This window comes from Electrona antarctica (genome assembly GCF_951216825.1).
Source record: "Electrona antarctica genome assembly, chromosome: 3".
NCBI classification, from domain to species: domain Eukaryota; kingdom Metazoa; phylum Chordata; class Actinopteri; order Myctophiformes; family Myctophidae; genus Electrona; species Electrona antarctica.
Genome location: NC_136808.1, coordinates 59,791,334 through 59,808,956, shown reverse-complemented (window position 1 = coordinate 59,808,956; position 17,623 = coordinate 59,791,334). Strand labels below are relative to the sequence as shown.

Sequence of the window (17,623 nt, the reverse complement as noted above, 5' to 3'; positions counted from 1 at the left end):
CTACCAATAATAATTTATTTGAGGACAAGTTTTTTTTCATATCAACAAAAATGTGTCTCTCAGTATTACAGTTGAGTAGTTACAGTATTCAGCAACACTGAGGTTAACCTAAGTTACATCATAGGTTACCCGACGTTACACACCAGCCACTGAATGTAAGGTACAGGTTGCTACATGGGAATAACCAATCAAAACAACCAGCCACTGAATGTAAGGTACAGGTTGCTACATGGGAATAACCAATCAAAACAACCAGCCACTGAATGTAAGGTACAGGTTGCTACATGGGAATAACCAATCAAAACAACCAGCCACTGAATGTAAGGTACAGGTTGCTACATGGGAATAACCAATCAAAACAACCAGCCACTGAATGTAAGGTACAGGTTGCTACATGGGAATAACCAATCAAAACAACCAGCCACTGAATGTAAGGTACAGGTTGCTACATGGGAATAACCAATCAAAACAAGCTCCTTTCACAGCCATCTGTGCTTATACACTTCAACCCTTACGTCTCTATTTTGTGCATGTCATATACTGTACTTACTGTAGGCAAAACGTGTAAAAACATTTCAAAAATATACCTTTGTTGTTGCATCACATTGTAGATAGGTCATATTCTTTAAATAGAGCTTAAGTATTTAAAAGCAGTGCACATCACAAAAGCAAATGTAATATTTGGTTTGCTCAATTTAAAAATCACATATGCCTTTCGATTCAGTTTTTGTAAAAGGTGTAAAAACTGTTCCAAAAGGACATCATTAGCTGTTGTCCCATCCTTTTTTTTTTTTTTTTTTTTTTAAACACATATTGAAAGTATTGTTTGAATTGATTGCATTTGGACAGAGTTTTCCTCAAAGTACTGGCAAGGAGCACGACAGGCATTGCACAACCCAAGGGGCATTGCATTCTGAAAGGGGCATTGTGCTAGTTTACATCTCTTGTAGATCTGCTATCTTCGGTGTGCAACACAGCCGTACGACAAAATACATTGGGCTTTATTTCTGACTATACACAGGACAAAGTAAAACAATTCACATATTATATATATCATTTAAATAGTCTGCATATCATTGCTGTCAGAAAGAGAAACCTTGTATCTTGAGAATACAGTTAATACGCAATTCTATAATTCATATGCCATTGTGGGCATGTAGACATTGTTTTTGACAAATGTTCAACTTCTTTTTTTCAAATTTCCAACCATAATGACATGCCCAAAATAGACGTTAGGTTGAAAGTGGTATGGGTACCTTTTATAAATATTGAACCAATAAAAACGAGAACGCATTGGAAGGAACACAGGTTCTTTTTTTTCTACATTCCTGAAAGGTGGCCGTTTTGACGGTGCAGGGTGTTTCTTTAAATGGGCTGGGAAATGTTATAATGACCGTGCATGTAAATATAAACATTGATTGTGAAGCAAATGGTAGTCAAGTATTGAGCAGGTACAGTACTATCACCTATCTTTACCATTTGCTTGAGATCACTGACAAGATAATACGTCTATACCGTGTAACAGAATGCCTATCATTTAAAAAATGATAGATGCATTTTTATATTCCTGTAGTTCCCAGGCTTCAGGTGGAATAATGAAATATTTTGGTAGCACAGTTAGTATTCTGAGATGAGGAGATCAACAAACTGAAGGCTGTGTCCACCAAAGCATTTTTTCCACAGCTGGAAGGGCACGGTCCTCTTCTAAAACGCTCATCAATGTTAACGCACAAGTTGAAAATATCCCAACTCTCTGCGACCAGATAAAAAAATAGACTGTGATCGCGAAGCACAGATTCAGAACAGACGGGTCAGCTCATCACACCACCACTGGCGTTTTCAACATAGCAGAAACACACAGCGTTCCCATTCAACCCACTGAAACCAGGCGTTCCCATTCAACCCACTGAAACCAGGAAGCGTTCCCATTCAACCCACTGAAACCAGGCGTTCCCATTCAACCCACTGAAACCAGCGTTCCCAGTCAACCCACTGAAACCAGGCGTTCCCATTCAACCCACTGAAACCAGCGTTCCCATTCAACCCACTGAAACCAGGCGTTCCCATTCAACCCAATGAAACCAGGCGTTCCCATTCAACCCACTGAAACCAGGCGTTCCCATTCAACCCACTGAAACCAGGCGTTCCCATTCAACCCACTGAAACCAGGCGTTCCCATTCAACCCACTGAAACCAGGCGTTCCCATTCAACCCACTGAAACCAGCGTTCCCAGTCAACCCACTGAAACCAGCGTTCCCATTCAACCCACTGAAACCAGGCGTTCCCATTCAACCCACTGAAACCAGCGTTCCCAGTCAACCCACTGAAACCAGCGTTCCCATTCAACCCACTGAAACCAGCGTTCTCATTCAACCCACTGAAACCAGCGTTCCCATTCAACCCACTGAAACCAGGTGTTCCCATTCAACCCACTGAAACCAGCGTTCCCATTCAACCCACTGAAACCAGCGTTCCCATTCAACCCACTGAAACCAGCGTTCCCATTCAACCCACTGAAACCAGCGTTCCCATTCAACCCACTGAAACCAGCGTTCCCATTCAACCCACTGAAACCAGCGTTCCCATTCAACCCACTGAAACCAGGTGTTCCCAGTCAACCCACTGAAACCAGCGTTCCCATTCAACCCACTGAAACCAGCGTTCCCATTCAACCCACTGAAACCAGCGTTCCCATTCAACCCACTGAAACCAGGCGTTCCCATTCAACCCACTGAAACCAGGCGTTCCCATTCAACCCACTGAAACCAGCGTTCCCATTCAACACACTGAAACCAGCGTTCCCAGTCAACCCACTGAAACCAGGCGTTCCCATTCAACCCACTGAAACCAGCGTTCCCATTCAACCCACTGAAACCAGCGTTCCCATTCAACCCACTGAAACCAGCGTTCCCATTCAACCCACTGAAACCAGGAAGCGTTCCCATTCAACCCACTGAAACCAGGAAGCGTTCCCATTCAACCCACTGAAACCAGCGTTCCCATTCAACCCACTGAAACCAGGAAGCGTTCCCATTCAACCCACTGAAACCAGGAAGCGTTCCCATTCAACCCACTGAAACCAGCGTTCCCATTCAACCCACTGAAACCAGGAAGCGTTCCCATTCAACCCACTGAAATCAGGAAGCGTTCCCATTCAACCCACTGAAACCAGGCGTTCCCATTCAACCCACTGAAACCAGCGTTCCCATTCAACCCACTGAAACCAGCGTTCCCATTCAACCCACTGAAACCAGGCGTTCCCATTCAACCCACTGAAACCAGCGTTCCCAGTCAACCCACTGAAACCAGCGTTCCCATTCAACCCACTGAAACCAGCGTTCCCATTCAACCCACTGAAACCAGGAAGCGTTCCCATTCAACCCACTGAAACCAGGAAGCGTTCCCATTCAACCCACTGAAACCAGCGTTCCCATTCAACCCACTGAAACCAGGAAGCGTTCCCATTCAACCCACTGAAATCAGGAAGCGTTCCCATTCAACCCACTGAAACCAGCGTTCCCATTCAACCCACTGAAACCAGCGTTCCCATTCAACACACTGAAACCAGCGTTCCCATTCAACCCACTGAAACCAGGCGTTCCCATTCAACCCACTGAAACCAGGCGTTCCCATTCAACACACTGAAACCAGCGTTCCCATTCAACCCACTGAAACCAGGCGTTCCCATTCAACCCACTGAAACCAGGCGTTCCCATTCAACCCACTGAAACCAGCGTTCCCATTCAACCCACTGAAACCAGGCGTTCCCATTCAACCCACTGAAACCAGCGTTCCCATTCAACCCACTGAAACCAAGGACTGTCTAAAGAGGACGAGACGCGAAGACCGTACGGGCGACGCCATGTTGCTTATGGTGCTCCATGGAAGGAAAGAAACATGCGCAATGGGCTATATGCAGCCAACACTTCCGCGTTCAGCTTCCTTGGTCTGAACTGCGCATGTTTCTTTCCTTCCATGGAGCACCATAAGCAACATGGTGTCGCCCGTACGGTCTTCGCGTCTCGTCCTCTTTAGACAGTCCTTGACTGAAACCAGGAAAGCATCGTCTCTGTTGGGTGGAAACCTCATATGTCCAAGATCTGCTACGTTTGATGCTTTTGTGTGACGCACACTGTAGTATGATCAAAGTAAGGCATTAACTGAAAAACACAAAATGTTATAATATGGAGATAAGAGGTTTCTGCCCGACAGCAACGATATAGGATTTAGAAGGCATTTGTAGAATCCACCTCAGGTCTTAATCGGCTAAATCTATTCAAAACATACACTGCCGCTCAGAAGAGACAAAAAACAAGCATATCAGATCAACTTGATGGCTGCAACTGGTTCAAATATGACTGGATCAGGGATGGAAAGCTGGTTCTATTAAGGACCTGGTTTCGAATTGCAGACCTGAAAATCTAAAAGGATTTTGCTTATCAATACTACCGCGTCTAGTGGACAGACGAGGGTCAAGTCATGTACTCAAATCAGTGTACAAAAAAACGTTCTAATTGTCTAACCAAGTTTTTGAATTCAGTTGAACACACCGATATCAAAGCAACTCAACCTCAACAGTGTAACATCCAAAGAGAACACATCTACAAGCTCTGATTCAGCGTTGCCTGATGCCTGACAATGACAACAGTACATACATCAGTCTATGCCAGAGTGAGAACAAGAGACTCGGGCAACATAAACCAGTTTGTTCAATATTTAGCACATTTTTCGGTTTCGGTAGAATATTTGGAATGTCTAGTATTGTAATGATAGGCCAAACATATTATTTAACATTCAACAACTTCATTTAAATAAAGAAATAAAAAAGCAATACATTCCTGTTTTTTTTTTTATTCCCATCATTCCACCAAATGATAGAAAAGTATTGATAGGGGGACCGATAAGCAGTATCCTTAGCGGAATCAGTATCAATAGAAATGAACGATCCACATCCCTAAATATGACAAGTCTCTCTCTGGGTGTTAAGCCACACTTGGCCATTTAAAAGTTCACTTACTGTATATCTCTTAAATTAAAATAATTAAATGCACAGCAGCTTCACTTCGCTTCTATTTGAAAAGAGAATACTGCGCTCCAAAATAGCCAAGCAAAGAGGTCTCTGTCACACCAACGTTTGTGGACCTTGATAGAGGTCATATGGATGAAATGTTGGGAAAGACATTGGAATGCTCTTCATGGAGTTCATTTCTCCTCGTCTCTATTCTGGGTGTGAACATCTGGCAAAAATAGATGATCTGTAGACATGTTGTGAGCTTGCATATGGGCTATTTTCGAGGATATTTAGTGTAAGGCAAAAACTGTAAGGGGCCCCTAATATAGAGCCCTGATGGACAGGACAAAGATTTTGGTGTGCCTTAAGCTTAGATATTATGACTGGTGGATTATGTCAATATGACAATCTTTCTCACAAAAAGAGCTTCTGGTGGAATCACAAGCACTAGGCTATACCGCGCCGCAGCTGGAAGCAAACACTATGGCGCCCAGTGGAATCTGTATTTTGCAGATTTTATGATATTGGGGATCCGCCCCAGCACCGGTCAACTAAATATTGGGTTTAAGTCGTTAATCTACAAAAATCACATACGTATTCATATCAATTGAACTGGCAGCACAAGGAATCACAGGTATTTTCTCCGTGAGCTAACATATGAGCTAACATAACATCTCTGGGGCATTTAGTTCATAACAAAGCTACAACGCTCTGTGGGTCGGTGGGGCTGTGTGCGTAGTGCGTACATAACGCTTTAAAACAGGGCGCTAGTCGGTCCATCTGAACAACCACTCCCTTTAGTCTCAAGTCTCTCGCTCCGCCCCCTTCACCCAGGCATCAGCCAATCACTGAAAAGAAAAGGCCTTCAAGAAAAGATCAAAGATCAGCTTCCGCCAGATCCACGTATCATGTTGGGTTGGTCACGTGTCTTCTCATGTCGACGGAGTCTAAAAGGTTCTCTTTGGCCCATCCTCAGGTACAGTGTCCCAGGGGCATGGGGCGGATTTATAGGATGAGTCTTTGTCCCAGGATCTTTCGGTTGATCTCAGCGAGGGCCACAGAGAACACGAAGGCCTTCTCATGTTTATAGGATGAGTCTTTGTCCCAGGATCTTCCGGTTGATCTCAGCGAGGGCCACAGAGAACACGAAGGCCTTCTCGTCAGACAGGTTGTTTATAGGATGAGTCTTTGTCCCAGGATCTTCCGGTTGATCTCAGCGAGGGCCACAGAGAACACGAAGGCCTTCTCGTCAGACAGGTTAGCATATATGTCCACTTCCTTTTCTTGTTTCTCTGTGGACAGAATAGAACATGGATTAGCTAAAGCAGGGATGGGCAACTTTGACGATGGCCACTATATTTCCACATTCACTCCAGGAGGGCCACAGTGCATATTACTGTCTTAGCAAAAATACCTACAAGCTCAAAACGCGTCGCAGCGCAACGCGTTTTGATCTTGTAGATCAGCTATTTTTGCTATATTTGAATTGAAATACTGCTTTTTTTTATTAGAATCCCGAAAAGTAACCTTTTTATTGATTTTCAAATGCATTTAGTTTTAGTTATGATAACCTTATGAACTAAATAAAAAGGACACAAAAATACAATATTTTAATACTAGTCATTAAGTATAATCAAATCGTGTCGTGTTTGCATGTTTGGAATTGTAACAGCTGAAATCAATACTATATCAGTATTCTGATATTAACCTGCGGGCCGCATTAAGTGAAGGTGGGGGCCACATGTGGCCCCCGGGGCCCCAGTTGCCCACCCCTGAGCTAAAGTATGGCTAATCGCTTGGGGCTGTATCTGTGGGTGCAGTTTGGAACTTTGCAATTGGGTCATCATTTTACATCATTTTTTTAAAGGAACATAAAACCTTATTGTACTTGTGCTTTTAGATGGCCAAACCCAGCCAAGCTAGGCCAGGAACTGAACATTAATTGAAACAGTTTAGTAATGTAATAAAGATCATTTTAAGGAACATGCCATCATTTTTAATTCACTTCTTGTGATTTGGTATTTAAAGCAGCATTTCCTAACTGAACAACATTTTTGCAAATAAGGTCAGTTGAACGACTTCATTCAACAATGATGTAACACTAACAAGCCTATGTTAAAGTCCTACACATTAACAAAGAACAAATTATCCTCCATAAATCTGATGATAGGGAGCATAATCCCTTAACCCATTTAGGCCTGACGTCGACATTTAAAAAATGTATTTTTTTCCTGAAAAACCTCATGTTTCTGTATCAGTGGTTCTCAATATTTCATGTCAAGGACCCCAAAAATTATATATATATGCCGCCGACCCCCATCTGAAAATATGTTGTTCCAGGGACCTCCCCAGAAGCAAAGATTTCAGTTGAAACTCTGAAAGAATATATATTCAAAGATTTGAGGCACATTTTCACGATTTTTCAAAAATAGCAGACCTACAAGCTCATAGCGCGGCGCTATGAGCTTGTAGATCTGCTATTTTTCAATAGCTAAAGTATAACATAATGCTAGAAACACCAAAAGGGGTTCCCGCCCAAAAATGGGTTAAGTGACAAATATATAAACCGAAAAGGAGGGATTTACAGTCAGACAGATGTCGAATCAATCAACCTGAACAGTCCAGTCCACTCCATAGCAAGAACTTAATTAACAACGGTAAATAGTGTCTTTATACTCCACTATTCAAAGAGACAGGTCACAGCAGGCAGATCAACTGTCACTTGGGTGTGAAGAGGTGAAGTAGGTCATGTGAGTTAGACAAGTTGGCACAGTCAAACTGGTTCATGAGGTTTACATGTTAACATGACTGCACTTCTGTTCACTTGATTTAACCATCTGTTACTGTGAGAGAGTACAACATGTACCAATGTACCGTACCGGTCCGTTTGGTCTGTTACTGTGAGAGAGTACAACATGTACCAATGTACCGGTCCGTTTGGTCTGTTACTGTGAGAGAGTACAACATGTACCAATGTACCGGTCCGTTTGGTCTGTTACTGTGAGAGAGTACAACATGTACCAATGTACCATGTACCGGTCCTTTTGGTCTGTTACTGTGAGAGAGTACAACATGTACCAATGTACCATGTACCGGTCCTTTTGGTCTGTTACTGTGAGAGAGTACAACATGTACCAATGTACCGTACCGGTCCGTTTGGTCTGTTACTGTGAGAGAGTACAACATGTACCAATGTACCATGTACCGGTCCTTTTGGTCTGTTACTGTGAGAGAGTACAACATGTACCAATGTACCGTACCGGTCCGTTTGGTCTCATTAGTACACTCTCAGTTAAAGTATTAGTCATGTTGTGTTTCATGTGATTGAAAGTATCAGTACCCTATTGTCTGTTACAAGTGCAAAATGAGTGCAAAAGTATTGGAATCAGGATATACCGGTACTTAAAAGTGCCAAAAGTTAAAAATACTCATTATGCAGGAGGTCCTCTTTCACGAATGTATTAAAAATTTATAAAAATCGTTTGAAGATAGCAGATCTACAACCTCACAACGAGCTTGTACGGCATCGGCTATATTAAATTGCCAAAGTATAGGTCTGAAGTGGTTTTGTAATTATAATGAACATCTAGAAAGTAACTAGCAACTAAGTTTTCAAATAATTGCAGTGGAGTATAAGTACAATAGTCGCCTTTGAGATGCAGTGGAGTAGAAGTAAAATTATTTGAAAATTGGAAATACTCCAATAAAAGCCAAAATACTGTACAAGTTAATTAACACCACTGCTAAATTGTGCGGTGATTTAGACCTGAGGACGATTCTACAAATGTCTTATAAATCCTGAAAGGTTTTCTGAAAAACCCATGTTTCTATGTTCCGAGTGCGAGTGAGCCGACTCAGCCGAGTGGCTGAGATTGTGGGTATAGAGAGTATGCGCATTAAAGTGAATGGCACATCGAGTGGCAAATCGAGTGGCAAAGCAACAGGCAAAGTGAGTTTAACATTGTTTAATGTTGTTTAATGCAATCAGATATGACTTTTCTGTGTGGATGTATGGGCTGTCAAGGCCAGAAAGTAGTTTTTTGCCACTCAGTAGGCGTTCCTGCATAACTTCCTGGTTTGATGATGATGTCACGCATACCCTCTATTGGAATTTGCCTCAAGACAGCCCTCCCCCTATCCACAAGGTGGGGTGAGTGCACAAAAGCATTATGGTAATTGTAGTAATCCAGTAGTGAGACCAGTGTCCATGACATCACAGACACTTTGAAATACTAAAATAGAGGGCATGCGTGTGACATTATCATCATACCCGGAAGTTATGCGGGAACGCCCACTGAGTGGCAAAAAACTACTTTCTGGCCTTGACAGCCCATACATCCAAACAGAAACGTCCTATCGGCTTGCATTAAATTACGTTAAAGGACAACTTTAGTTTTTTTCAACCAAGGTTCATGTTTTAGGATGTTATTAGAGAAACTAAAAGATGAGTGTTATTTTTTTTTCATTTGCTGCTTTCTTTCGTTTTAGGGATTTTAGCTGTTTTTGACAGGGGGGCGGGGGCATTCGAGCATGGGGCTAAATATGTATTGTTTTACAACATTTTATAGCAATTTATTTTTTAATTATTTACTATAGTCCTAATAAACCCCAGGAAATTTTATCTGGCCACAAAACATCACGAGATCTACTGAATGTGTCAAACTGACATTGAGCCTATGACACACAGTGTGGCTTCCCCCCAGTAGGCTACCTTCACATTCAGTAGATCCTGTGATTTTTTTGTGGCCAGATGTAATTTCCTGGGGTTTATTAGGACTATAGTAAATAAAAATTAAAATAAATCGCCATAATATTTTGTAAAAAAATACATATTTAGCCCCATGCTCGAATGCCCCTATCAAAAACAGCTAAAATCCCTAAAACGAAAGCAAAAAAAAACAGCAAATGAAAAAAAAATAACACTCATCTTTTACTTTCTCTAATAACATCCTAAAACATGAACCTTGGTTGAAAAAAACTAAAGTTGTCCTTTAAACAACATTAAACTCACTTTGCCACTCACTTTATACATGCACTATATATCTATATCTAAAAAAACATATTACCCACATAAAACCCCCAGGAAAGTGTCTCCCAAACATTAACCCATTCAGGACTGGAACCCCTTTTAGTGTTTAGTGTAAAATAAGATCTGGTTGCAAAGCGGGTGAAGTGGCCCTTGAAGACCTGAGGCTGGTGAAGTGGCCCTTGAAGACCTGAGGCTGATAATGTCTTCTAAAATAAGCAGCCATCAGCTGGGTGACAGAACTAATAAGGTAATAAAAAATGTAACAATAAATGTGCATGACTATGTTTATGTGGATAATTATTAGTTTCTGGGAAGGGGGATTTGTTTACAAAACGGCTCATTACATGTCTAGAGAGAGACAGGCTAATCTGGAGTGTATAGTTAAAAAGACAGATTTATTCGCATCTAGAAGAGATAGGAAGCAGTAGCACTCCTTTTGTTAGTAACTAACTCCCGTTGTCGCAGAAACTATGTCAACATGGGCAAGAGCACTGGTTAACTTGTTAATTATTGTCCTGCTAATTGTCCTGCAGTTGAAATGTGAGATGTGAACGCCTACTTGTGTAATAAGGAGACCAAACACAGGTTTTTCCCAAATAATCATATTTGAACTGGGGACCCCCAGAATCTTTGTTTTTCACCCGTTTCATGTGGTTTTTATTTTTTATTTTGTTCTGTCCTGTGATTGCAGTGACAACACACTGAAAGCAGTGTGTTGTCACCTGTTGTTATGTACACACCAATCTGCTGCTGGTGGAGACCTTTCTAGGCGGTTAACCGTTAACACATACAGTGTCTCCCCCCCCGCCCCCGCCCCCAGGCCCCTGTAAAAGGTTCCAAGCGTATCGAACGGAGCTGAACCGTTTACTGTACATATTCTTCTTTTTGATTAATACCCATTTATACAATGTTTCTTTCATAGTATTGTATATTTGTCTGTCACTTCATGTTTCAATGATGTATTGAATATACAGGACCCCAATGGAAACAAGCCATAGTGCTTTCTTGCGTTTAATCCTTTTAGCAGACCTGGTATAGAACTGTACTTCCTGTGCTTTTTTGGGGGGGGAAACACTGTTAATAAATTATTCAATCAATCAATCTGAGTCTCATACTAACGACCCTGCTGTCACTGTCTGTGACAACCTTTTATGACCAAAACCATTACTTTTCAATAAAAAAATTACCTGTGTTCAAATGGATCCAATATAGTTATTATTAATTTACAAGTTCTTGTTAATACTTGGTTGAATATTTATTAAACCCACAAACACACTTATAACCACTTTCAACCTAGCCTGCCTATAGGAGAGGGGGAGGGGTACTTTTGTGTGATACTGTCTACATTCTACAACAACTGTCTTCTTTCGAAAAGAAAAAGAGGAAATATGGACATAATATGCCAAATAACTGTGTACCTTTCTCTTCTTCCTGCTTCTTCAGTCCCACTGTCTTAGGTCTGCCACGCCCTCTACGGATGGGATCTGATTGGCTATTGGACCGGGATCTTCTCCTATTCTCCATGTCATTGGTCGAAGGGGAGTCGATCCGGTCTTTGCGAATCCGCTCCGTTCTCCTACGTTTTATGTCCAACTTGTCTGAAGAACAGAAGAAAACACATGCATTTACTGCACAGATACTGTATGAAATGATACATGCCATGGCATGATAAATAATGGTATATGATATGCAATTTACATCCTTAGTTTCGTTTTTTTTCAGAGTATCTTCATAGGGCATGGGATAGGAGGCGAAGGGTGACGTATAACTAAATTCTATTATAGATGAACTTATAGATGAACTGTATTATAGATTGGTTATATATTTCATGTGCAGGTCTGTGTGGGTGTACTGCACTGCTTGGTACTGGGTCACACACACCAAGACTGCAAAAATGCAGTCTTGGTGTGTGTGACCCAGTACCGTTATTTCCAGTTTTTGATTTGAACGGGTAACGGTAACGCACCCCAAGTCAGAGCGCGGTTGTTAGAGGCTGAGCCCGACTTTAACTGCTGTGTCTGATAATCCCATGTGGGATGGACCGATGGGTCAAGAAAGTGTCCGTACACAAAAATAAAACCTTCCTTCCTTCCTGTTCTGTTCTTTGTCTATATAGAAGTGTCTATTTGTACGTCTCTAAATGTTTTGATGAATTGAACAAGGTGGACCCTCTTGTAAACAAGTGTAATGCTTAATTGGGTCGTCCACTCACAGTTAACAGCCTTTGTATTGAGTTTGTGCTTGAAATGTACTGTAATTCTGCAAACTGTTAATAAATATTAATGTTAATGAAGGATTAAATCAATCAATCCTTCATTCATTCCTCCCATTGAATAACAATAAAATCTTATACTGAACAGTGAATGAATCAATGCCATAAAAAAGAGAGAGAGAAAGAGAGAAATACATTTCATTACATTTGAAAAATTTAATTATATTAGGAAACTTGCTGTCATTTTTTTTATGCCAAGTTATGCTTGCATAAATATGATGTATGCAAACTATGCATGTTTGAGTGTAGTATTTTTTAACAGCAAAAGCTATGCATTTTTGGGTGGTCTTTTTTTAAGCCACTTTTGGGTTAAGTTCTTATTTTCTACATGGCGTAGTTTATTTGAATGCAATGTTCCAATGTGACACAGCTCTGCTTATATGTCAACGTATGTTTCCCATTTCAGTAAAGCCCATTTAAAATAATTAAATTAATTTCAACAGAGAGAGAGAGATTGCTTTAATAATGTCAAAATAGAGCAGAGTGCTGCAGGGTTGAACTGTTGAACTGTAAACAGGATGGACGGTACAGGGAAACTGAGATATACTTAGTTTTAAATTAAAACATGCAAGGGCTGATTTAATTGGGATGATCTAGAATTCGAAACTGGCCCCCGTAAAATCTGAATCCTCCTCCCCACCCACCCACCACTTTTTCCCCTCACTGTAAGCACTGTTTCTTTTCCCTTTTTACCTCCTTTATGATGAATTCCTGTTCTGTCCTTTGTCTATATAGAAGTGTCTATTTGTACGTCTCTAAATGTTTTGATGAATTGAACAAGGTGGACCCTCTTGTAAACAAGTGTAATGCTTTATTGGGTCGTCCACTCACAGTTAACAGTCTTTGTATTGAGTTGTGCTTGAAATGTACTGTAATTCTGCAAAACTCTTAATAAATATTTCAATCAATCAATTCATGACGTCCATGTCTGCGTTTGGCATGCTAACCACTTAAACCCATTTAGACCTGAGGACGCATGTGTGTCATATTATAGCTTTAAACCCATTTTGGGCGGGAACCCCTTTTGGTGTTTTAACTAAGCATTATGTTATACTTTAGCTATTGAAAAATAGCAGATCTACAAGCTCATAGCGCGCCACCGAGTGGCGCGCTATGAACTTGTAGGTCTGCTATTTTTGAAAAATCATAAAAATGCGGCACAAATCTTTGAATATATGTTCTTTCAAAGCGAACGTTTTTTTATTTCGACGTCAGGCCTGAATGGGTTAAACCCTTAAACTTCACTGACTGGGGTCCCTCCCCCTTTACTAGCCCCGCCTCCTTTTGTCTCTCTGCATCAAATCTCTTTGGCATCTTTGCTAAAAAACAGTAGAATCTAAAAGCTCTCGACGCATATTTAGATCTGCTAATTATTGTTGCCAAATGATCACACAGCAGAGTCTGAGGGTCTCTACAACAACAGAACTGAGGCTGGTCTTAATGATCACACAGCAGAGTCTGAGGGTCTCTACAACAACAGAACTGAGGCTGGTCTTAATGATCACACAGCAGAGTCTGAGGGTCTCTACAACAACAGAACTGAGGCTGGTCTTAATGATCACACAGCAGAGTCTGAGGGTCTCTACAACAACAGAACTGAGGCTGGTCTTAATGATCACACAGCAGAGTCTGAGGGTCTCTACAACAACAGAACTGAGGCTGGTCTTAATGATCACACAGCAGAGTCTGAGGGTCTCTACAACAACAGAACTGAGGCTGGTCTTAATGATCACACAGCAGAGTCTGAGGGTCTCTACAACAACAGAACTGAGGCTGGTCTTAATGATCACACAGCAGAGTCTGAGGGTCTCTACAACAACAGAACTGAGGCTGGTCTTAATGATCACACAGCAGAGTCTGAGGGTCTCTACAACAACAGAACTGAGGCTGGTCTTAATGATCACACAGCAGAGTCTGAGGGTCTCTACAACAACAGAACTGAGGCTGGTCTTAATGATCACACAGCAGAGTCTGAGGGTCTCTACAACAACAGAACTGAGGCTGGTCTTAATGATCACACAGCAGAGTCTGAGGGTCTCTACAACAACAGAACTGAGGCTGGTCTTAATGATCACACAGCAGAGTCTGAGGGTCTCTACAACAACAGAACTGAGGCTGGTCTTAATGATCACACAGCAGAGTCTGAGGGTCTCTACAACAACAGAACTGAGGCTGGTCTTAATGATCACACAGCAGAGTCTGAGGGTCTCTACAACAACAGAACTGAGGCTGGTCTTAATGATCACACAGCAGAGTCTGAGGGTCTCTACAACAACAGAACTGAGGCTGGTCTTAATGATCACACAGCAGAGTCTGAGGGTCTCTACAACAACAGAACTGAGGCTGGTCTTCATTTCTGTCTCATTTGAGCATGAATGGATGGATGGATGGATGGATGGATGGATGACGGTAGCAGTCATATTTATGCAAAACAATTACATTTTGTAGGAGCATACACTAATTCACAATTCAATTGTACCTTAATAATATACCTTGTAAATAAACTGCTTCCTAGTTCAGGGATTCTCAACCTGGGGCTCGCGACACCTCGGGGGGGTCGCCAAATTAATTTGGGGGTCCCCAGGTTATTATTTTTGCAACCGATTGGCTGAAAATGGAAATTAAGAGTTCACATAGTACATATAGTACATGCATAACTTTCCTTAATGATTATATCTGGTTTCAGTATTTATTTATGATGTATTTTCTCTATTATTAAGGTTATTGTAGTGGTCAATTTGTATTGGGGGTGGGAAGGGGGGCAGGGGTCGCGAGACATGGCCAAAGCATTTCCGGGGGTCCCCAGTCCAAAACGTTGAGAACCCCTATCCTAGTTGACATACCATACAAATACGGTAACTGTGATTCATATGTAACAGTGTATTTGGCATTGAAAATGGGAACATACAAACAAAACTTGCATTTCCGTTTTCCTTTTAGGCTTTGTAAACAAAAACTTGCACAGGGCAGATATGACAAACAATAATGTACTATGGCCATATTATATTACTAAATAATTGTATACTTTAAAAACTTTTCAAAAATAGCAGAACATCCGATCTATGTACATGCTCACAGGAGATTATGTAATAATTGTGTCGGGCCTACATCCATCCTGTACACTCCTGTACACTGACTCATGACAAATACTCAGTAAGTACTCACAGTAATCAATAGCCTGTAACCACTCCCCATTGTGTGGAATGCCATCACTTTGCTGCCCTGCACAATTCAACAATGGGATGTTTAAAGTTAAACATCCTTGAATAACAGCAGACCCACTCTGTGTCGCCTACACAGATTGATTCTCATTTAACCAAATTAGATTGTGCCAGATGTCTAAACTAGACAAGGACGTTAATTCGGAAAAAAGAGACCTACAGAAATATTTATTTCCTCCTTTTGTTACAGAGGAAAAGGAGAAGTGTGAAGTGTGCGTGTGTGTGCCTGTACGTGTGCGTGTGTGTGCCTGTACGTGTGTGTGTGTGTGCCTGTGCGTGTGTGTGTGTGTGTGTGTGTGCCTGTACGTGTGTGTGTGTGCCTGTACGTGTGTGTGCCTGTACGTGTGTGTGCCTGTACGACGTGTCACAGGGAGGTATTGTTCAATCATTTTCTCCCCAAGCTGAAACAATGAGCCATAGCATGGAAAAGTTTCTCATCCCGTTTTTCCACGTGATAAGTTAACACTATCATAGTATACACACATGTATGTGTTACTGTTGTTTAGATAAATCATATACTGTTATTTAGATTAGGTTTAGAGAGATGCTAGGTTTTATGTTTACCTGGTATCCTAGTTACCTTGTTTGAAATAGTTGTATTGAAGTGCTGCGCATAGAATCATTCAAGACATCCTCCTTGTTTATAAAGCTCTCAATGGTCTCGCACCTTCCTACCTACATGACTGGCATTGACTGCCTGCCTAAATATGTCCCAAACCGCCCCCTAAGGTCTTCCACTGCTGGCCTGCTCGCTTTGCCTAAAAATGGCAACTAAAAAATACGGGGAAGCAGCTTTTTGCTTCTACGGGCCGACGGCGTGGAACAAACTCCCACTGTACCTTCGACAGGCAGCCTCTGTAGACATTTTTAAAGCACAGCTCAAGACCCACTTCTACACTCTTGCTTTTAATTGATTTTTGTTTTTCATGTCCTCACTGTATTGCATTACTGCTCTTGTTTATTTTAATGTTCATGACATTTCATGTCATGAAAGGTGCTATACAAATAAAGTTTTATTATTATTATTATTAAAGATGCTTGACTCTTTGATTTATGTTTGGTTTCTTTTAACAACCCACCCAAGATACATCAAAAGGAAGTCATCAAAGTATCCTACTTTTACTTTGTAGCTCAGCTGTTAACCACGCTGTTAACATTCAGCTAAAACAGCAGATCTGTTGATCGGCTACTAGTGCTGCAGAGCCCTGAGGGATTCCAGTCAACTAACCATAGGGTTATGGTGGATAAGTGTTTTCTTTGCACTCTATTTAAGTAACCATTTACCCTGTCCTTTGTTGACTAGGATTCAATTTACTCTGATCTCTCGCTTGAGAAGTCACTCTGTGTACAAGGCAAGCATACATCTGCCAAATGCCTAAATTGTACAAATGTCCCGAAATGACACTAACTGGCACACTCTCAGACTTAAATGATTAAATTAACACCCAGGATGTTGCAGTCTTCCACACTGGCAGTGAATAGAAACTGAAGACATCTTTACTGGTAGAGGGGAATGCCCCCTCCAGGGCAATCCCCCCTCCACCGCCCCCTCCAGGGCAATCCCCCCTCCACCTACCTCAAACAAAAAGCTACTATCACTCAGCTGTGCCAGCTCTTCAAAACCTTGTTTTTTTTTGTCCCTGTAGAGACCAGTGTTTTAATTTTAGAAGTTTGCTTCCCGGAGAGACACCAAATGTAACAGTATCTTTTGGGTTTGGGCCACCAGGGCCAGTGTTGTCAGATTTTGCGAGAGAAATAATCAACTATGTCTATGAAAACAAGCCCAAAAGAAGTGAGTAGGCCACACGAGCATTGGATATTTGAAAATAGCCAATCTACAAGATCAAAAAACAAAACAAAAAGGGGAAACATTTGAAATATTTTGTGAATCTGTTTCTGTACCAAGACAAATCTGGTACAGGGGTCACAAAATACTTTGGGGGTCCTTGACAAGAAATGTTTGAGAACCGCTGGTTTAAACAACATTTAGGAAGCGAGACAAAATAAGCAACTACACACAACCTGTTCAACTAATGTTTACAAACGAGTTTACAGAAAAACAATCCCAATAAGTTGCTTCTAATAAGCA

General features: G+C 41.4%; 1 protein-coding gene and 1 long non-coding RNA gene across 2 annotated transcripts in view; one reads left to right on the top strand and one right to left on the bottom strand.

Moving 5' to 3' along the window:
- On the top strand, positions 1 to 2,852 carry LOC306920270. Its single transcript, XR_013789633.1, has 3 exons — positions 1 to 1,888; positions 2,226 to 2,661; positions 2,798 to 2,852. It is a non-coding gene; the product is annotated as an uncharacterized lncRNA (long non-coding RNA).
- Positions 2,853 to 4,374: 1,522 nt separating this feature from the next.
- cUnh16orf87 (chromosome Un C16orf87 homolog) overlaps positions 4,375 to 17,623 on the bottom strand; it is a 15,844-nt gene continuing 2,595 nt past the window's right edge. Inside the window, exons 3-4 of the mRNA XM_079496921.1 lie at positions 11,460 to 11,639; positions 4,375 to 6,304 (exon numbers count right to left, since the gene is read on the bottom strand). Coding sequence (XP_079353047.1) covers positions 6,186 to 6,304; positions 11,460 to 11,639 — 299 coding nt within the window. The 3' untranslated portion in view covers positions 4,375 to 6,185. The remainder of the gene's footprint in view (positions 6,305 to 11,459; positions 11,640 to 17,623) is intronic.